The sequence below is a fragment of the Bombus flavifrons genome, chromosome 3 (assembly GCF_040668555.2).
Source record: "Bombus flavifrons isolate JBK064 chromosome 3, iyBomFlav1_principal, whole genome shotgun sequence".
NCBI lineage: Eukaryota > Metazoa > Arthropoda > Insecta > Hymenoptera > Apidae > Bombus > Bombus flavifrons.
In genome coordinates, this window is record NC_138444.1 from 5,719,302 (window position 1) to 5,743,221 (window position 23,920).

The 23,920-nt window shown below is 34.0% G+C and overlaps 1 protein-coding gene across 3 annotated transcripts in view; it reads left to right on the forward strand.

Annotated features, from left to right (window-relative positions):
* Positions 1 to 23,920, forward strand: part of crp (transcription factor cropped) — a 150,160-nt gene that overhangs the window by 2,226 nt on the left and 124,014 nt on the right. For 2 of the 3 annotated variants that reach the window (XR_011172701.1, XM_069110264.1), the window contains exon 2: positions 17,423 to 17,747. Coding sequence is in view for 2 of the 3 variants with exons in the window: in XM_069110264.1 (XP_068966365.1) it covers positions 17,423 to 17,747 (325 nt within the window). In the remaining variant the exon portion in view is untranslated. The remainder of the gene's footprint in view (positions 1 to 17,422; positions 17,748 to 23,920) is intronic. The other variant, XM_069110265.1, reaches the window with a different exon arrangement.

A 23,920-nucleotide genomic window follows, 5' to 3' on the forward strand; every position in this document is an offset into this window, starting at 1 on the left:
ATGTTTTTCATTGTCGTATATTACGTAAATTAATTTTAGTTATTGATGTTTTTGAATATTCATATAGCAAAGTAGTCTATCGTATAGTATATTATATTCTAGGAAAATTGTAGTAATTTGCTATGACGAGCGTAATATAAACAGTAACTGGATGGCTACGACGCGGTGTCGCTATTAATCGCTTTCTTAGAACGTTATCTCTGAACAGGTTTAAAATGCATATACGGTACTCGCGTTTGCATTAGCTCTCTATATGTTCGTTCCCCTCGCGACGGTGTTGCCATCATGAAATCTGTCATCAATTTAACATCATAAAATCATCAATCAACAGAAGTATCATTAAAAAATTGTGAAAAACACATTCTATTTAAGACGTAATGAGTACGACGCAAATTTAGATTGACACGTATTTCTAGATTATGTTCATGGATATGAATTGAATATCATAGAAATTACAGAATTGGGGCAAAATGTAGAACAGATATGTAAAGTTTTTTATAATATAGAGAAACGAAGGAACAATTTCTCCCTATACACAATTCTAAAAATTTCACGAATTCTGGAAAACCATTTCGTAATATTACGTATATGTATATGTAAAGTTTTACAATATAGAGATAAATTTTTATTATCATGGCGTTAATATTGCATGAAATAGACACAATTTATTCCACTATATAGAATTTTGTAAATTTTTCAAACTCTGAAAAAGCTTTTCGCAACATTACACATGTGCAAAATTTCACAGTATACAGATAAACATTGTATGAATCAAAGCAAACTTTTCTTTCAATACACAATGCTGAGATTTCTTTAGATTATTGTTTACACCAGGGTTGAAACTAAGTGGCGTGGTTTTTAGTATCTCTTTGCAGCAGTTATAGAGAAAAAGGATGTAAAAAGAAGGGAAAAAAACAAAAGGACGAGGAAAGCAAGTTCCTTTGTATACGGCCGAGTGACCGACAGACCAGCCAGGTTATACTATGTGCGTTACGTAAAGCCACGTTTGTTGCACAATAATGGGTCTCTATAAATAACTCGAAGCATGCCGCATCGGCGCGACTTCTTGTTTACATACGCTCATCACCGCGCTGCATTACGTTCACTTACACTTTACACGGATAGGCTTCGATCTATCGTGTCTAGGCTAAACGTGTGTAAATCGTGTTCAAGGTACACAGTCTGCTCGCGTGTAGTTGTGAAATTCGCGAACGTTGACTACTTGTCGATATTACACCGGGCACAGCGCCTCGTATGCTTTCTTTGTCCGTTTGGTTGCGCGACGTGCCGCGATAACGCGCGTAGGTAATGCGAGAAACTACACAGACGATATGCGTGTAACAATATATATATGTATGCGCGCGCGCGCGCGCGCGCACACACACACACACACACACACACACACATGGTGTAAAGGAAAGCTGTACAGTGTACGCCATAATTGATATAGAGCTTGAATGAAGAAACGAGGGAAGACGAACGATTTTACATGTGTATGAAAGGCTCGTTGGAGGTATCAAGCGTAAATCATTGCATTAATGCACGCGGCATACCTTACGTTCACGCTCGCGGTATGTTTATGTCTATTTTTTTTTTCTTGTTTTTGGTGGTTAGATCGGTAAGAGTGAATAATGATGAATGTAGGTATGATGGCGAGCATGTAAATAGGGAATATGTTTATTTGAAAATTTAAGTATAATTGTGTTAAGTAATGTCACCATACAAATATATGTATAAATACATTTGAGTAAAAGTTCTACATCGACGATCTAACCTTACTTTTACTTTCTTAATTTTGCTTTGCGCCTATGCGTGGATTTCCGCCATATTTTTACTAACAAAGAATGACAGCAGTTTGCATTTTAATTACATATGTAGAAATTTAAATCTAATGTATTTTACTACGAAATTAAAATTATACTATATGGTCAGATAACATTATATCATATCAAGAAAAACTTGAAATCAAAAACAGATTAAAAGCGTACCCGTTTATACTTAAAATAAAATACAATATTTAGTATATAACAAACGAAGAAAGTAATTTTGTATCATCTCATTTCTACCAATCGGTTGATGATGGGTGTTTAGGTACTTGATCAATTTTTGACTTACTCTTTTACATAGAAACGTTTCCTTGCTGCATGTGATTGCTGAAATACCCCATGATATAAAATATTGACTACTATCAGTAGACGCACCGTGTGTGTCAATATCAGTAAATGCGTAAATGTTATATCGTCATTCGCAGTATTTTTTGGTCTTACTTCTTTTCCATTTGAAAAGTGAAAAGGATAGTCGGATTATTACGAGAACATCTGATATGTGTTTATCCTTTCATCACACGATCCAGTATATCAGCTGATTAAACGTTTTGCTATTACATAATCGAGCACGATTGATACATACTTCACCGATCATGATAAATTTTCTCTCTCTCGCGGTTTATCGCTGCTTTGTACGCTAATCAAACGTTTCACATATATATGCAATGTGTCATTTAGTCGTTGAAACGATGCGTCATGAATTTATAATTATATAGTCGGATAATTATTGTCAAATATTAGTCACTTAAGGCGTTTCGATGTTTTTACACTGCTCGAAGCGTAGATGGAAATGACATTGTAGATTTAAACGATTGAATGATTAAACACTGTGTTATACGTTTCACGGTGTAGAGTTAATATTTTTATTATGCATATGTAATATCTTATCAATTTGTTAAAACGTATAAAACAGTACAATAACTACTTTATAGAAAGATGAGTTATTCTATAAAAATATTTAAACATGTATTTTAATATAGCAATAGAAATATCGTATTTACGTAGTCTTATGTTTTCTTATGTTTATATTTTCTGTCGACCTTGTTTTACTTTTAAAACAGTATGTGATTAATCTTCTCACTATATAATATATTAACTTTGCATCGAAGTGTTGGAATTTAAAAGTCTAGAGATTTAGGAATCGAAGAGTAGAATTTGATAATAATAAAAATAACTTTGTGTGCTATAGGTGTACGAAAACTTTCATAACTTTTCTTCGCTCTCTCATTGCCTACCAGTTATCGATTTTATTTCTCTTTTGATCGCTCCAACCATCAAGAAAACATCAATCACGGTCGATTCTAACAAAGTTAGGTTACATATTATTGGATTATTAATTTATAAAAAAAATATTGAGTTACCGTCCACCCACCACTTAGTTTTTTCTCTATGACATGTTTTACACACACGTACACACAAAGCACAGATATAATTAATGTCGCTCGATGCCCTATCGATTTTCTTTCAGTATTTACGTCAGCTAAACCTTTGTCGGTGTGCGTGTCATGCTGTACTTATTAGTTATTATCACCACATCGTTTATCAAGCGTTGGAAAATAAAACTCGCTCGACTGATGGTACTTTTTCGTTCGCTCGTTTGCACGACTTAATAAATCGGTCGAGCCAATCCTGACCACGGTCAACGTGATTGCACCATATCGTACGTAGTTGCCTTTTTACGTATACATGTGCTTATAACACATCTAGGTATATACACGTATTATGTACATAGTATTACGAGTAGCGATGGGATCAAGTTCAATGCGTACAAATCAAATCCACTATCCAAGGTAGTTAGCTTCATACGGTTCGAAGAGTACTTGTAAGATATAGTTAAGTATTCGATCTTTACAAACTATTCTCGAACTTCGGATACTGAACTTTTAAATTCGCAAATTTCGAAATACTCGAACTTCTACATTTTCAAATTTCCAAACTGAAAAGTTACTGTGATAGTTCAATATACGTTTGAATTTGCGACTTACATACTTCATCCTGTGGTTAGTTACGAGTAGCCAATTAGAGCAACAAAGACAGCTGAATGAACTGCACAGGAAATAAGAAAGAGAGATAAAGAGTTTGAATTGCGCATTGCGCTTGCACCAGGTCAATCTCCGTGTATGAGTGCACTTGTACTTAATGCAGAGTTACATACGTAGTATGTACGTACATACCAAAGTGTCGTGTCTCTTCTTTCTTTCTTTATTTATTTTCCTACCTTTGATTTTATGGATTATTTCAACCATATCTATACTATGTATGCGTCGTTTGACGCGGTTAATGATATTAAGTGACATTGAAATTATTGTACAGGGTCATTCACTGAAAACAGGCTGCTTTAATGTCGTGAAAAATAGTGACGATGAAAACTAGATGATTCGATTGGTGTAACGTGAAACGTGCCTTACGTTTCCGAGGTCGTTCATTCTTCTTTTTTTTTACTTTTTTTTACTTTTTTACTTTTTTTCTGTATATATAACGAAAAGTGAACGCGTGACCTTAAACTTCTTTCTGGCGATCTTTGAAGTTAAATGTTTCTAATTTTAACGTAAATTGAATTTGATCTAAATTGAAATTGGATTTGAGCCTCGTATTTTTGAGTTTCAATAGTTGTTTTCCATATGAAATTTGTTTTATATTTCACTATGATTCAGGAGCATCTTGTAAAAATCGATTGAGTAAATCGTATTGAAAATTTTGGAGGTTTTAATGTTACTTTAGCTTTGTTTTACAAATATTACAAAATAAGTAAAAGAAATAATATTTACAAAATAAGTAAAAGATTCATAATTACTTGACTATGTGATTAGAAAGTGATTTTTAAATGAAGTTTTAGTAGCGTGTAATTATACACATAGAGAAATGGAATGGAAGGCTGGGGGATTTGTTGGATTTATGCAGAATATAAACAATGCGGTTTAGCTTGTAGGTATCGTGAAAAATTTTCTTATCATATCTGTTAGATATGGTCTATATTTCCTAGTGTAATAAGGAACATTATACGAGTGACAAAAAATACTAATGGACTTATAATTGTTTTGAACGTCATTGAAAGAGTATGTATACTATCGTTCCAAAGTAAAATTGGTTTCTGGCATGTTAGTATCCGAATATTTTTTAATTTACTTTATATATATTATTATAAATATATACGATCATTTATCACAGATAAAGAAAAAAAGATATTAAAAGAAGAATTGTTTACGTTCTGAAACTACTTACTTATTTATCGTTGACCTTTAAAGTATGTATCTTAAACAGAACAAAGTACAATAAAACGAAGAAAAGCGTGCAAAGTTCATATTGAAATCTTAAATTCCAATAATCTTTTATTTAGTGCAAAGATATTAACGTGTCTAAGGTCAGGTTGTTAGATTCTTGCCTACCTATAGATTCGTCTATTCTTTATTCATATACGATTTCGACACCTAGTATTTAATTATTCGTCCCTGCAGAGCAGTAACTTCACTGGTTGAAATAAATAGCACATTTATATATATTTTCATAAAAATCACGATCTTATAAATTTGTTTTATCCATTAAGAGTTATGACGAATACTTTTATGCATTATGTGGATTTTACGCATTCCTGCCTCCTTAAATTTCACATAAATGCATAAAAATCCGCAATCTAATCATGATAGTCGAGTCTCATAACAGTGCTAATGAAATTTTAAAACACGTACGAATACTTTCACGAGTAACCGTACGTGGACTGCTTTGTTAAATTATATTTGACTCTACTAGAATTTTGTGAGACGGCATATATCAGCCAGCCGAATTGAAATTCCTTATCTCACTTTACCCGATTCTATAATTAACTGTGATCGCGAAAAGTTCTCGTACAAATTCGTAATTTCTTATCAAGCATTCGCTTCATTCGTTCAAAATCGGTCCGCTTAAGAGAGTCGTGAAATTTTCTGGCCAATGCTGGTGACGTTTCAGAAGAATCGAATCTGAGTTTTCGAAAAGTCAAATTGATTAGCCAATTTTTCTAAATTTCTCATTTCATTCCTCGATTGTATCGACTCGAATGGTGTAGCTAATGCATTTTCTGAAGAAAAGTAGTTTGTTATGCATATTGATTAGCTATTGTATCGAGTGAAAAGGTTTACCATGAAAAGCATAATACCGTTTCTTTGGATTTGTACGCAAAAGAGGTGTACGATGTCGCGTCGCGGCGTCACGTCATTGCACCGCAAAATCTCAGCACTTGCCTGGCCTCGTCTAGGAATGGACTTAACACTTGCTGGAACTGTATATATTTTCAAATCTCGTTATTCCTTCGTACCTACGGCCAAAGGTTAAGTCTTATAAGTATTACAACTTAACTTAATCTTAAGTATTATACTTGCAATTAAAAGGTAAATTTATCTGCTTCCAATCTTACAGTAACGTGATCGACAGCTTGATGGATGTATCAGTGTTTTCTGATAGGGCACATAAGATAGTAGGATAAAAAAGAAGTTTATTGTCGAGATTACAATTTTGCAATTCGTTATGCCATTCTCATATAATACGGCGATGAACATTTCTTTTTCTTTAATTTTGTTGATTTTGTTTATCGTACTATAGTAGACAGCTAAACTACGAAAATAATTTGTACAATCTTGAAACGCCTTTCAGTTGTGGAGGCTGGCAGCAGACAACAATGGTTCCTCTGTTGACCTCTTACGCTCCACATACCCACTGCGCACCGCAAACTCATGTTACATACACACATGTATGCGAGTATTACTCATGAATAAAGTCAAAGGGACCAACCTCAGACGGCAATAATGCCTCTGTCTGACGCCCTTCCTTTTTCTCTTCTTTTCTTTTCTTCTCTTTTCGAGTAAGCTCGCACGTTACTACTGATGTAGCTTCATAACTTCATCTTCGAGTTTGCGTTCAATTTTTGAAAAAATGTCTCACTTTCGTGTTACTTCTTTCTACGCTATTCTTCATAAGTATTCGAATATTTTGGTAGTAACATTTGAATTTATAGTAATAATGAATTTGAATTTGAATCACCAAACTATAAATTTAAATTATTTTATTAAAAAGAAAACAGTTTTTTTAACAAACTCTTGCAGAGTGGTAAATTTTGCTCTAAACCACACTACCTTAACCATTTAGGAATCGTTCTATAAGACCATTTCCGTGTATAATATACGTAGTTGATGGGATCATTTGGTCCTACTGGGATCATCTACCTGAGTTTTTAGTCGTGGACGTAAGATAGAATAACGGGTAGCCTGTTGTTCCTTTATTCGTTGACCTTGGACCATTCTGCACCAGGATTTTGAAAGCAAGATAAGATATACGGGTGCTCAAATATTTATGGGAAGAAAGAAAGCTTTTTAGAGATATTCTTAGCTTTTGGACATTATTGTTTGGTTTTTTTCGGACTTTAGAATTATTGTGAAAGATTTCTACCAATTTCTTTCTTCGTTTCTTCCTAGATTTTGATATGAAATAGTGAAAGTAGCTTTGAAAATTTAAAATAATTTTAAGTTACTAAATAATTATCCCATCGATCCTTTCCCGAGTGTAATATTACATATACACAGCTTCAAGCAAGGCTCAATTTCAATTAGATGAAATAATCTTTATTTGCATTGTTAAAAACATTAATATTTTTATTCTCGGCTTAAAAATATAAAGAACGTGTGATGCCTGTGTCAGGAAACGAAAACGTGTGAATGGAAAAGAAAGGAAGAGAGTATGGAAACATTCTTGGAATCTGACGCTGTTACAAGTACAAAATTACCGGCTGTCGTTGGTGGTTGCGTCAAAATCAGACAGCTGGTCGGCCGCGTCGTTTCACGCATCAGGGCACTCGCATTCCGATCGTCATCAATATAAATTGTCATTGTTTTCGTCGCAGGTGTTGCACCGACTGATTAACGGCCTGGTCTATCTACATTTAAAGAAGAGTGGTGTTTGAATCGGTATTAGCTGGTTTGGAATGTCTGTCCCGTTTTAAAATACAGTTTGAATATATGTTAGATGCTTTACTGAACTTTACTTTTTCTTTTGAACTAAAAGAAACAAGTAACAAGGTTTTAATTCGAGTGAACTCTTAATACGTTGTTTGCTGCATCGAATCTCGTAACCTTCCATTGTGACTGAAATTTGTTTTCTTTGATTTCATTTAAAAACAATTTGCGCAACGTGGCGTCACCCGCTTCCGGAAACAACTAGGCCACGACGCCAACGTGATGTCATAAGCAGTTAACGCGTTAATAAAAGTTTTTTTATTTATAGAATAGTTAAAAAAGAAATGAATTCTAAATAGATTTCAATTTTTATAAAACATAAATATAATTTATTTTCAATGGAAATAAAATAACTTATTAATTTAGAAATGAAGTTAAAGAAAGGATATTTTTGGTGAAAAATGTTGCACCTCTAATCACGATTCGTCATATTTTAATTAAGAGCTGTGTTAAGCAATAAAAATGAAAATACGAGCATATGTTCGAACAGAAATCCATCGAGCTTTCGTCGTGTTTGCGATTACCGGCGGCTACAGATAATGTTGCGCCATATTACGAAATGGTACAATTAAAATTAAATAATCTTCGCGTGTATTAGTCGCAGATACGAGAATGTATATACAAAGTGCAATTTATCATACATTTATTACACGCTGTCTCACATTCGAGTGATGTTCTCCTAAACGAATATCACATTCGCTTATTTAACAATTTATTTTTAACGACTTCGCTCAACGGTATATATGTGTAGGTATATATACCTTCTACTTATACGATTAATAGGATTTTCAACTCGAAGCCCCATCCGGAAGGTTCACCTCAACGCGTATATTGTTCATAAACGATTCGATTGCATCATCTGAGAAACCACAAATTCCCCCACAAATCTTATTAGAAAAAAAGAAAGAGAAAATAAGAGAGACTGCTTCGTGCCAAAGAGTACGATATCGAAATTTTTTTATATCGCACACAGTTATTCACGTGTGTCAATCAAAGGTCAGCAATAAACAAGACATTTTATCTTGTTCGAATTTCAATATAAATACGTTTCCTATCGTATTTCTTGATATACATTATACATATTGATATGCGTACATGATTTAATTTTAATATAGTGTTATTATTTTTTTACGAAACTCTTGATTTGTACATGCATACCGTGTTCTTCGTCTGAAATTTTTATTAAAAACACGTATTATATATAGTCTACATTATAATGTACACGTATGTATATTATATATATACATATATATATATATATATATATATATATATATATATATATATATATATATATATATATATATATATATATATCTTCCTAGGAAATACTTGAAGAATTAAATAGCAAAAAGTAAGAAAATGAATGTGAACCGATACGATTTCGCGATACAAGGTAGAGACGGGACTACGGCTAAACGAAGTAAACGGGTAAACGAAGAAGAGCCAGGAAGGCGAGGAGAACCAGAGACAGCGGAGGCACGTACACCCGACGCGACGTGGCGCCCGCTGGCCTGTGCCTTACGTCACATAGCTAAATATATGCCTGGCCGTTCCCAATCTCATTCCCATTCTCGTTCTTCATTCCATCCCGTGAGCTAATACGACAGCAGACATCCTTACTCAGGCAAAGATATCCGCGAAATTGTCCTCCACCTTTCCCTCTTACTTTGTTTCTCTACATTCTGTAATCCGATCTATTTATTATCCTATTATTTGTGTCTATTGAATGACATTTTTAAATTTTAGCTTTTTTCCTTAGACCATTAACGAAAAACTTATCGAACGAACCACTACATAATTATGATTTTGTGTTGATCGTTGAATGACATATTAAGTTCCGGGAAACGTTTGTCGGCTTTGAAAAGCGGTAATAAAGAGCGGTAATAATATTGGTGATAAGGGGTGATAAGGATGCCACAACGCGCGCGCACACACACACACACACACACACACGACATTGAAGTAAAAATGGTTCTTTGAAAATATGAAATTTCATATAATCTCATCTTCATCTTTTAATTTCTCTTCATAATTTTCATAACATAAGAAAGATATTCTATGTGAAATGAAGACACTGATAAAATAAAAATTTAATTGTTATTAAATTAAAATTGTCAGTGCACTATTGGAATTAAAAAAGACAAATATAATTAATAACAAAATGTAATGAACAAATGTAATGAAATAAAATGTAATTAAATGTAAATTTTAACAATATAGTAGTCAATTTCAACTAATTTTAATAATATGTGTGTGTGTATATATATATATATATATATATATATATATATATATATATATTAATTGAAATGTAATTTTACTGAAATGGGAACGTAATTTATGAAGTGCTCTTTATTCGAGATACACTTAAAAGGAGAATTTAGAATAAGGAGAGGTCGTGGCTTAGGTATACACTCCTCCATTTCGGGATTTGTTCTTGATCCTGTTAACATTTGTCGTCGACAGCTTCGTTTCTAGAAAAATTTCTGCACGGCAGCTGCCACTGGCAGCAATCTTTACGCTTATTCGCTCCTATTTTTTCCTCTGAAACCACGTTGCTCAAATATCTTCCTAACGAACTGTAATTGAGGCTGCCGGAGACAAAATGACCAATATTCGAATTGAACTCACGACATGTTACAAAATTTCACAGAACAGCGATTTGAACGTGTTTTCGGGTATCAATTTTCTTAATATTCTACATCTTTAAACATACCTCTATATATATATATATATTATATATATATATATATATATATATATATATATATATGTTATTTATTTAAAATTACATTCAATCATATTTTAAATATATCTCCACAAGTTATCTATTTATTACAATTTTATTTATTTTTCAAATTTTTATTTTATATACCATATCTACGAATCTACTTTTCGTATGCTATGGAATTTGTAGGATATTATTAATTCATGAGACGGGAAAGAATTTTAACAGGGTCCAATCGTTGCGTTCTGAGAAACAAAATGAAAGGAAGGAAAGAGAAGATAGGCCTCCGCAGTGCGTCTGATAGGCTTCGTTCATAGGGAGAGTTTTTCCGAGGCTGGGTAACTTGGCTAGGGTGTTCAAACCCCAACATAAACCAACAGAAGCACACAAACGTAGTAGTAGTACGTATACATACCTATACAAGCACATTTGAAGAGCGTCGTGCAGTTCCCCTATTCTACCCAAACTTAGCCTTGGGTCTGTATACCGAGTGACTCAACAAAATTTCATTCAATTTATTCAATATTATTCAATGTTCCTCTTCCTTAAGCATTGCGATTTAGCATCCATTGCATGTTTCTTAATTTATGAAATATATCTTTAATTCAGTTTTTAAGATAAATGTTTTTTCAATAAATAAATTTATCCTTTTGTTATTTTTTTATGTTAGTATGTTTCTTAACACTAGAAAATTAATTTCGTATAAAATAAAAAATCGTTCAACCTGTAAAACATAAACTCCGGTATTCTTCCGTTATATCCAAAACATCGAAGTTATTTGACTAAAACCATTATACGCGCGTCTTGATAAACAAATATGGTAACATCAGATCACTGCATCCCGCCATGTTGAAACAAACAGATTCGAAAATAACCAAAGCATACTCTGAGTTCTGAGTAGCGTATTGGAAGTGATGAATGAACCGAGCAGGCTTTTCAAACGCCACGAATTTACTCAACTTTTCAATGAACCTTGACCTTTCGACAGACTGTACTTCGAGCTGTTTGTTTCCATTGGAGTGGCTGGAATTGGTCACAGAATCGGTTAAAACAGAAGTGTAAACCTTACAACTTTTTCCGTACGCAACAGTTGCACATACAAACATGGGTGATCAAAATATTTTGGGTGCGGTTTACATTAGGTTATTTAATCTTTATCCGATAGAATACAGAATACAAAGTAGAATTAAGGAACCTAATCTAAGCTTAATTTCTTTCGTAAACTCGAATCTGAAATGTCATACTATGGGCCTTTTCTGACTTCAACAGGATGATTTCATTTACTAAATAATTGCAAATAAAAAGAAGCTTTGAGCAGCATCTTTTAAACATTTGTTTAATTTTAATTTTAGTGATCTTTTGTTGAATTTGAATGGATTCTTTTAAAACTTTTTAATGTTCAAAATGTACGGAAACCGCGCCAAACCTGAAAGAGCCTAATGTGGAATATAATAATATCAATGAATAGTGTACCATTTTAAGGTTAAGTAAAATAACTTATCCCAGATCTAAAACAATTAGGCGCGTTGTTATCTATAAGAGCGTTCATATGGCGATTCTCGTGACATACAGTATCGCAATACCGATTTTTCGTGTTTTACATTCACAGATTTTTCTAATCGTTAAATTCTAGTCGAAAATTAAAAATCTTTTCTGATCGTTCAATCGTACTAATGAAACTTCATAATGTTTCATATAACACACGTAATATATGTATCCATAAAAAGTGTTTATAGATGCTAGAACACTTTTATGAGCCAGTTCGTATAAAAGTAACTTTATAGTCAGCGTTTCGACTACGCGTTTCATTGATCCTCAGTCCGAAAAGTCGAAAGGAAGTTCCTCGAGTTGGTCGGCTAGTGACAGCGTTATCGTAACCGTCGCGTAGCCGCGTCGCTTTTTCTCTCCGGTTTTTTTTTTATAGAGCTCGACAAGACATCCTTTCCGGTCGTTTCCTAGTCGCTAGCAGCTGATAGGCAGCCAGAGATAGCGAGGCTCGTGCGAAGGCACCGGTAACAACCAGCTGAGTGGCGCCAGCCATCAGCTGTTGGTGACTCACGCGAGAGCACCGCGCCGATATAACACAACCGCACAATCCGCGTATTCTCTCTCGCGGCTCGCTCACTGACACACGTCTGCGCATGCGCGAGACGCTACCATTGCTACACACATGCGAAACGCAGACGTGGCAACGCAACGTTCGGATACGAGCGATGGATGTGTAGATACATATACACGTACAGCTCATGATGGTATTTGAACATCTAGTGTTTGAGAGGGATGCTTGAAACTGCTATATACGGGGTCGTTCGTAACTGGTGGTACAGGGTGATTCTATGTGAAAAAATAAGTCGAAAATATGGAATACAATTTGTTTCATATGACGCTTTGTTTCGAAGAAGATCGAATTTGAAAATTCGCCAATTTTATTTAAATTTGGCCAATTATCTAGTAATTAAGTATGTGTAAACAATCAGCAGGAGGTTATTATGCATGCGAAAATAAATCGAAAATATAAAATGAAATTTTTCCCCTTAATACCTCATTTTCAAGCAAATAAAGTTTGAATATGTTTATGTAGGAACTGATTTCATACACGCGCACCATATTTTCAATTTCATTTTTCTCGAAAACAAAGCATCTCATGAAAAGATTTTATTCTACGTTTTTAACACATCTTCGTACGTAGTTTAGCTCCGATCGATTATTTACTCTTGTTCAGTCTGGAATTAGCTAAGTTTAAGTATACTTGTCAAATATTCAAACTCGATTTTCTCGGAAACGAGACGTCATATGAAAGAATTTTATTCTCTACCTTCGCCTTACTTCTTTCTCGTAGGATCACCCGGTACCCAATTGTACCACCAGTCATGGACCACCCTGTATATTTTCAGTTTATATAATTGCCAGCATCTGCATATTTTTACGTGTGCATTTATAAGAAGAATCAGTAACCATTGGAGTCAATTCGATAAATAAGTTTAAAGGAAGTACTGATACGTAATTGATAATACGAGGAAAACTGGATGAGAAAATGATTATATTTGTAGCAAAAAGATAATCCAAGGACTATGTATGTTTCGTTCAGAGAATATTTATAGTATGAATGTACCACAAGTTGCCCATTATTTGTGTTTATGAATTCTACTGATGATTATTCATTATTAGTAACTATGACTTATAAGATACCTAGTATAAAAATACATCTCTTAAAAAAAATCTTAAGATATTACTGCAATATAGACGTATACAACAATATTTAAATTCTGTATCAAAGTAATAAAGTATTTCCTAGTTACAATATCATTCAAGCATTTAAAATTTTAACTCGCGTGTTACATATTTTGAATAAGTTGAATGTACATTTTCAAAGTGCTTTTTCTTAATTAGGCATTCAAATTTTTTAATTTAGTTTCGAGATCGCTCGTCTTACATTAATACGAATTCGAATTTTGTAATTCTTATTAGATGAATCTACAGATCCAGTATTCAATTTGAAAGTCAAGTATGCACATAAATGCAGAAGCTTCTAATGTTCTACCTCTCAGGTTCAACCTCGTTAGTGCTATCTGATACGATAACGCCTATTCGACGAACACGTGGGACACGATAAACTCCAGCTCCATGGAGAATGTTTATCGTGAACTCGAAAGAGTAGGCCTGTGTTACTCAACGATTTCGAAAGCATCGTAAACTCTGAAGTAGATGGTATGATTTTTCCATTTGAACTGACATTCTTTCCAAACGAAAATGGCGTTTGTGACTAACAACGGATCATCGGATACATTTATTAAAATTTAGCCTGATAATAGTCTTACATACGTATACAACGATTGTAATTTTAATTTTAACCCGTAATTTTTCACGATCCACTTGAAGATTACATAAAGTGTATCTAATTGCTGTCAAGAGTTGATTGATAAGCAATTCAAAATTGATCTGATATAGATCTGCGAGCTGGGAAAAACTAGACAAAGATAGTAATTTTTACGTGATCTTCAACTGAATCGACTTTGAATTATTCATCTGACGTTTCTCAATGAGTGTAATCCTCTTAAAAGCATGTACTATGTAAGATATTCTCATATTGTACCTAATATTTGACTCTACCCACCCAAAATCAGCTCACGACCTACACTTTAGAAATGTGTCTGTATATAGATATATAGACCTCTATATGTGTATATATATACATATAGAGGTCTGTGATGAAAAGGAAGGTAGCCACCTACTTAGTCGACCTACTTCTACGGGACTGATCCGAGTGAACTCAGCGGGTATCCGACGAACGAGCTGACGTCACAGCAGCCAACCATCCAGCCAGTAAGCCGTCGGCGTACCAGCTGATCTAATGTAACCACTCGATGGGAGAATGCCATGTGGAATTCTGCTGCGTGGACCACGTGTTATTATTGCATATCCTGCAGGAAGTACGATGACTTCACCAGCCGTTCATTCATACAGTTCCTTCTTCAAATTCCTAGAATCTGCAAGTTTCGCCGTATAGCGTGTTTGTCTTTAAAATTTGTTGGTTTTCATGTTTTCACATTTCCCAGAGAAATTAGATTGCTATTAATGATTCGTATAGTTCTTGTTAAAATTCTTCGAAATTTTAGCTTCAATTTCAGTGTACACTTTGGTTAAGTTTAAAATTTCCTCATCTATAATGTCTCTTGCATATACTATTATGTTTCTCTTTAAATTTCATTCCGATTATTTGATGGTAATTTTAGCAATTTCATTCATAATAATGTAAATCAACTAAAATAGTTCCCATCTGTAAAATCCATCAAATATTGGTAAATTAATCTTTTATTACTTCGATTAATGAACAACGAAATAGGAATTTAGACGGATTGTTAAAAAATCAGCGTTAAAATATCGAATACAAATGCAAATACGCATAGCCGTTTCTCATTTAGCAAATCGATTCTTCAATTTCCACAAAATCAAATAAATCATTCGTATAATATGAAACACGTATGTCCTACATGTAGGTATATTATATACATATGGATATATTGTGGTGCTATTATCGGCACGCGTTGAACGAATGTTTCAGAGAGCAGGGCACAAGGTCACGGTCTTTCCCTGCTGACTCATCTCACATCCGCTATCCCGATCTTTTCCCTCTTTTCTCTTTCTCCCTATCGTCTCCGCCGCGCCTCCGTGTAATTTTACCAGATGTTTCCTAGCGGCAGACGCGCCACCCATTTCCCATCTCTCTTCTTCTTCTTCTTTTCTCTTCACCACCAACATTACCGACCAGAGAAACATTCCCATCTCCTCTTCATTTCTAAACTATTCATTACATCCGTTCCTGTAATGACATACCGTTTAGTTCAACTGTTAATCTTCCACAAATGCGTACTTCTTCTTCCTTCTCTGAGGTTTCGTGAATCTCGTATTTGGAATCAGATGCAGCTATTGTTTGTTTTTGTTTGATCTTTTTTTTCTTGCCATTATATTTTATTTTTTTTATTGGATTTTCGAAAGCTTATAGGAAGTTTGTTTCAGTTATACAAGTATTTACAATATTTTCAACAGAGTTTCGCGTTTTTAGATTGCAATATTCTTGGAATTAAAGCGGACCCTCAAATAGTATCACTGGAATACTGGATGGTTCTAATACTAATTTATGTTAGATTATTAAAATTTGGAGTACGTAGTTTTATTTCGTATTTCACGTTTCCCGTGATAGAGATTCGCAATAAAGTTAAATTAAATGAACGATTTCGAGATTAAGCAATCTAATCCTAAATTCCTATGATCCCCAATGGCTCAATACCAGAGTATTAAAATATGAAACAAAGATAATTTTTATTGTGAATAAATTGTGCGGGAACTCCAAACGCAATAAAGTTTCAATAAATTGTCACGAAACTAAAGAGAAGAATCACTGAACACATTCGTTTCAAGTGTAGATTGCAGACTCACCAAAAGCATTTCGTCGTAGCCAGCAAAGAGATAACCGAAAATCAAAGAGACGAAATGAAAGAGAGGACACTGACACGGACTTGGGTATATCACTTTCTATGTGCACCCCATATGAAGTCCACGTTTCGTCGAGTTTTGTGGCGGCTCTAAATATTTGATTTACAAGCAGATAAGAGATAGAGAGAGAGAGAGAGAGAGAGAAAGAAAGAGAGAGAGAAAGAGAGAAGAAAAGCAGAGAAATGAATGTGCAGACAGAAATATAAAAACGGCTGTTTGTCTGGATATAAGGGCTTTTAAGGAAATTGAAAGCGTCGTGCTGTTTGTTTCACAGAAACTACATAGCAGCCACGACTTATCGACAGTTAAATTCGCGGTCAATGAAGCGAGACAGCATTGTCGTTCTGTGGTTACAGTTTTCAAAGGCTCTAGACTGCACGCAATGTCGTCAGCGCTACATGAAATTATTCTTCGCGTATTCGTTTTTTCCCTTGTGCAACCAGGCTTTTCAAATACTTTTTATCATCCAACGATATAGATTTCTATGTTCGCCACGTATTTCAATGTCAATCTTTCGTATTATTCTATTCGAATGTTTAGTTGGAAGAAAATCACTTCTCGATCTTTTTTCAGCAATAAATATGAAATCCAGTATTTAATATAAGAGGAGTTTGCAGATTTTTTCTTATGACTTTCCATTCATACAATAGGATTTTACTACTATAATCTCATCTTATCTTATAGTATAAGTTTAATTTATAGTAATGTATTTAAAATAAGATTAAGGAAGACGATATAAATACTTAATTCTTGTATCGATGAAGCTAAAAATTAGCAAAAGTTTCCCATAAGAAAAGAGTTAAAGAAGCCAGAATGAGTTTAGTGTTAACACTCACAAAAGCAAATAAATAGTCAATAAATATTGAGAACGTATGATTTTTGTTTGGCAGAAGCATTGGAACAATAGAGGAGGGCTCGGTGACCACGAGCGTGACGGTCGCCGAGGTCGCTGATTCGCAGGAGCAACAGCAACAGCAATCGAAAAGCAACGGCGCAGTATCTCGCCGTGTTGCTGGTCAGAACGTTGCGTTGAGCAACGGAAATAGTACCAGCAACGTCGGCCGCGTTACACCGCGAAGCCATATGGAGCAGGAGAAGCGTATGCGGCGAGAAATCGCCAACAGCAATGAACGACGTCGGATGCAAAGTATTAACGCCGGTTTCCAATCTCTAAGGACGTTGTTGCCACATCATGAGGGCGAGAAACTTTCTAAGGTAAGTCTTATATTCTTATCTTCTTTCCCCCTTACTTTTTTAACTTACAAAGAATTAGTGTGCGGAACCATCCTTGTACAAAGAACCATTGTTTTCACGCTTGAAATTCAACATATCAATTTTACGAGGAAGAAATTTGGCATGAGAAATAAAAACTCGAAACCTTCATCGAAATCAAGCTAGCTGTGATGTGCGAACAAAAAAAAAAAAAAAAGAAAAAAAAGAAAAAAAAAGTGAATATAGAAAAGTGATACTCTTGTAGGTTTTTCGAAAAATCGGTCGATGAAAGTTTTTTTGAGACAAGCGTATCATACTACATCATTAGTTTTAGACGCTTTGTCTTATCGAAAGCGACATTATTTACTTCCTCCAATAAGTTACCTGTGCTGGAGGAAGAATTTAATCCCCATAATTCATCTAGTCATCACACAGATTGACTCTTTGAATTCGTAGTGCTAGTTGAATGCGTGCGTTTGATATCTAAGGTTAGTTTCTTTTTAGGCCTAGTCATTTTTAAATAGATGATAGCGCTATATTGTTGAATGAATTCAAAGGGTTGATTTCTTCAATCAATCGTAGTCAGTACACTGTTAGTCATCACTTGCACGTATCAAAAGGAAAATGTTGTATTAGATTAGTGAAGATCATCAAGAAAAATTATGGTAAATTGCCTTAACGTTTTTTGACACAAAAATTTTATTCTAAAATTTTACTACACTACCGATTAACACCAAAGTATAGTTTTATTTAGTTTTAGAATAAAATATGTATCTTTACTGGGTTTTTTAATATGTGGAAAATGTTGGATATTTCGTGCGAGATTAAGTTTACAATATTTATAAAATTATTCGTTTCTTTCGTAAATTTAGACCTAATTATTTTCTACTGTTTAATATTAATATACATATAAAAAATAGATTTATCATATTTTTTCTTGTGGTCCTCATCTACATATTCATCATTTTCTTTCATTTCTTTATAATTAATTTTAAAGTAACATTTGATTACATCGAATTAAATAATCCGATTGAAATAGTGCAAAATGTGCAATGCGTACAAAAAATTATTCTTATGCCGCACCTTTTGCACGTGCTCGAGACTGGCGGTAGCCACAATGTCGCATGAGTGGTGTACGGTTGTTCAATAGTACCACTCTGCAACACTTCATTCATCCGACCTACTCTTTCATTCATTGCTCTGTGAATATTGCGTTCTTGAGATGTAAAATTTTGTCAATCTTTCCGACACTTTCAATATCATTATTTACTGCACTCAATCAGATTAAATATATCACACTATGAACTAAAACCTACCCTCTAAACCGAGCAGCAAATTTATAGTGCAATTTAATTAAACATAGTTGAATTCACATGAAACGTATACTATCAATTAAAAGCTGACTTCGAAAATTAGTAACAAATTGAGAATAAATGTCGTTTTCATAGTGTTCTATATTTATTGTTATGAAAAATTCATATATTTTTTTAGATCACGAAAATGAAGAAGATGCAAAAGAGAATATATGTGGTTATAATCTAACTGAATAATAACTCTTATTTAAGAAATTCTCAAAATCTTCATTTTTAGTCTGCTATATAATAATTTTCCAGCTATAAAATACGAAAAGAAAAATACATAATAAAATATAATTTGTAACATATTTTCAAATAATTACGATCTCGTTAAAAGCCGTTAATTCTCCGAATAAAATATATTACAATGATATTTCGCCGCCGTGCTGATGCTACGTGGTTCTTAATAGGATGTTGTTTCTACTAAGGTTAACACGTGGAACGAAAACGGTAACCTGTTTCGCTTTGGTAAAGTGAATTCACCAATGAAGCTGAATCGTTCTCTCGCGCGAACATAGAGGAAGGAATATTACGCAACGAATGGTGTGTGGCTTCGGGGCAAGCGGCAAGCTTTTACGAATTGTCGCCTCGGCGTTGTTCGACTAATTTTAGCATGTGAAAGTCGTCGTCCGATCCCACGCCGTTAAACTAGATTCTGTCCGGCTTTCGTGTGTATGTATGCCTAGTCATGTCGGTGGCTTTAATCGTTCGTCTCGTCAATAGTCCAACACAGTGTGACACTGACCGCTTTAGTTTGCCCTTATACGGTTGCTTCTCTATGACGTTGCGAATATCAGCTGACGCCTGTTATCATTTAATTGGAGATACGCGTTGACCAATGCTCCTAGCTATCCCTTCATTGTATGTGTAGTTGGTATTTGATTAGGGATATTGAAAACTTGGGATATGGTAGAGATAAATATTAACTTTTTATAGTACTGTTATGGATTTTGTTGAAAAGTTGGAATATGTTTGAGGGGAATGTTAAATTGTGTATTAAATCTTCTATTGACACACTTTTTACTACGAATTATAAATTTTAAAGTTAGTTAGCTAAAATACTTTTTACTTTAATCTTTAATGTTTACACTTTACGCTTTATCTTGAATGTTAAAGTCTCTTTGATATCTAATATCTTAACGAGCTTAACGAAACGATTCTCATGAACAGTCGTGAATAATCTGTCCACGAAATCTGCAATTGCGTAAATTTTACGTTTATCTGTAAGCAATTTACCTACTCGTTGGTAGGTTACGTGATACATGGACGATATCTGAATGCGACGTGTGTAATACGTATACACGGATATCCACGTATTTACGTGCAAAATCAGCTGTTAATTCACAGCAGTGGCTACGAGTCACGCGGATATCACGAGGTTCTAATTGACAGTACTGACGTTCGTAAAGAATTCTTTTGTTTCAAAAGTTACAATTACAAATTAAAAATGAGTATTATAAAAAGTCATGTCTCAAAAGAAGAGACATAATGTCTTTCATAACGAGACGTAAATAATCTTCAAATAAAATACTCTTCAAATGTTCTTTACAACAATAAAACGCAAACAAAATAAGAATATCTAAATTTATGATCAAATTAATTTTACTACTCTACTAAATAGAAGCCAAGATTGCCATATAGATAGAAAAACAGCAGTTTCCCGCTACTTTTCACGTAGGCTATGTATCTACATACAACTTCTTGATGTCTGTGTGTAAGCGCGTACTTTCGCAATACGATATTTCGCGAACCAGTCCTCGGGCCACATGGTTCAATTCCCACGCATTTCTCTTAAGGAGATCGCTCTGTTCCTTTTGTTCTTTTACTCTTTCCTTTCTTTTTCGCCGCTTGCTCTTCCCCTCCCCCTCTCCATGCTTCACCCTTTTTATCTTTTTCCTTGTATTTGGCCTCGCTTGCCTCCATCTTTTCTTCATTCTTCTTTCTCTCACTCTATACGACGAAGGCCAAGCTTGGTCGACGAAATTTGCTGGAACCCTGGCCCACTAAAAACTACATTATACACTGCTGTTCATAAATATATGAGACACTTTGATCAATTTTTATTAATAGTACATGCATTGATAATACAAATTTTACTAAACTATATAAATTAATGATGAACTAATGCTCAAAACCAATAATTATTAATGATATTTAAGTTATTTATGTAGAACGCTTATCAGCGTTGTATGAAAATTAAATGTACGATTCGTTCACCGGCTTTAAATATTAAAACATACTATGACGAGTCATGATAATGTTTGTCTATCAATTTGGAAGAATCTTCTCTATCTTAGTTACGGTTTGCCAATTTTAAATGAGATGAGGATAACGAACCTCTTTAACAAAAAAAATCTCTGTAACGTTTTATTCTATAATGTATTAATTTTTAAAAATAAATTTTATTGTGTCAAAATATTTTGCAAAAGCTTTAACGAAGAATAATATTTTGGTGGATTTATTTAGAATTTTATAAATAATTAATTGGAATATATTATAGAAATAAATGGAGTTATTGGTAGTGTATATATACTTGGTGATTTAACTCCCTTTCGCTACATAGCGAATATTGACGAGACCAATGTCCAAATACGAACCCATCTCTTTTTTGCCGATGCGGAACTTTTTGCTCGTTACACGCGACAGCGACCATAGGATACAATACTCTGGAGAACTTACTTCTTGTTAACCATTAAATCCATGATTTTTTAAAATTAAGATTACAGCAAATCACATTTCCGCTTTTTATGGGAAAATCACGTTAAAATTCTGTTATACTACCAAGCAATCACCAGTTCTTTGGAAATAAAAGAAAGGAACAGGCGATGACATAGGCGTAATCGCGTAGTCTCGAGAAGTGTCGCGTCTTTTGTAACGGCAGCAGCACAGCGGCACTTTGGAAAAGAAGAAGTAAAAATGAAGGAGCGCAAATGAGCACAGACGCCTCGACCCATTTTCATTTAGCACTCGCCAGACAAAAATAAAAATAAACCGCTCTCCTCTCTCTGTTCGTGAGCCTTTTAACGAAACTTGCATCGTGCCTCCCGCGGTTATGTGTGTTGTGCGTGCGTGGGTCGGGGTTGTTTCGTACGCATAATCGTGCTTTTATACCGCACGAGATCGATCTTGCATGTAATACAGCCCTCGAACGTATTTGCATTGAAACTGCCTGATTAATACTGGTAACCATCGGCTCTCGGTCGTTACGCTTCATTTTTTACGCCTGTTGATAAATTTTCCCTCGCGAGAAAATACAAGAACTTTCTGATCTTTTGACAGTAGAATCAAAATGGTAAAAATAATCTTATTTATAGAGAACCTTTACATAGAGAATAATTATTTATTTTATTATAATATATTTATTACTATTATGATAAGTGAAAAGCATGGAAACAGAAATGAGAAGCAAAATTTTACATCAACGAAGTTCCTTCTCCAATGTTTTCCCTTGTACGTTGTTTCCGTGGTTCTTTCTCTGCATCTGGATCGTACGTGAGCGCGTTCCAGCTTGGTAGGAAAGAACGGCGGGAACCCAGACGTCACGTGCTTCTCCTTCTCCTTCTTGTTTCGTGGCAATGGTAGTACTACTGCTGCACACAGAGTCCAATAAGTTGCTTTGCGTCGTTGCCTGCGTCGCGTATCCTAACCTTTTTTCGCCACTCATTTTTCGCGCCGCACTTTTCCTTATCCATTCTATATACACCGCAGATGTTAACACTTTTCAGCACCTAAAGGCGCGTACCCACTGACGAACAGTTTTTTATATTCTTTCAATTTCTTAATTCTTATTCATTATACATATCGTATTCGATAAAATATATCGTTTATCAGTTGATAAATTAACAAGATTTAGTAAGAAAATTGTAGATATTGTAGATATTAGAAATATTATAAATAAGTATTATGACTAGTACTATATGTACTTTGGATATTCAGGTATTTGGATACATAGTGTTTAATTTTATAAATTATTTAATTTTAAATGTATTAAAAATAATATTAAGACGGCCTTCGTCAGGTAAAACACGAAAAGCACGACGAATACAAATTAGAATGAAAGATATTCTAAAATTATATGCAATATTTAATCAAAATTCTTGTGAGTTACCTGTAACTCAACGATACCAATTGAGGAATATTATTTGCAAATATATTCGTGAAACATAGTGGTACTTTGAGTGAATATAAAATGCTTGCGAATTTCTTGGAAACATCGTTCACGAACTGTTCGCTGGTGAGTACACGCCTTAAGGAAGATTGTATACACATGAGCGTACGCTACATATTTTTCGACTTCGTTGGCCGGTTTTGCAACAGCGATTCATTCGGTTCGCGAGTCATCCTTTCGTTGAAAATCTATCCTCCGTGTCGAATGATACGCTTCGTTTCATACTACATAGGGTGTTTCGGAAATATAAGAAGAAAAAAGAGAAATGAAAATGTATTATTAAAGGCGGATTCACATTATAGAAATGGGCTTTGGTATATGAAGACTTCTTTTTAAATTTTTAGAGATTTTTCTTTTTTCTTTCTTTTTAGACTTGTTTTCAGTAATTTGTTTTTGGTATTGAATTTATTGTTATTTAAGCAATTTAATATTTTCGCGAATATAATTTGCAACATAATTGAAATCGATCTGATTCATTAAATATTATAATTTGATATTTTATATCACGATGTTTCATCGTACAACGTAGTAAAATTTTTAATTTATTTAATACAAAATTTATTCATGTTATTTAAATTCATACATTTTATATAACATATATAACAAAATATTTCATGTATAGAAACATCCAACTTATTTCTTTGATTAAAAAA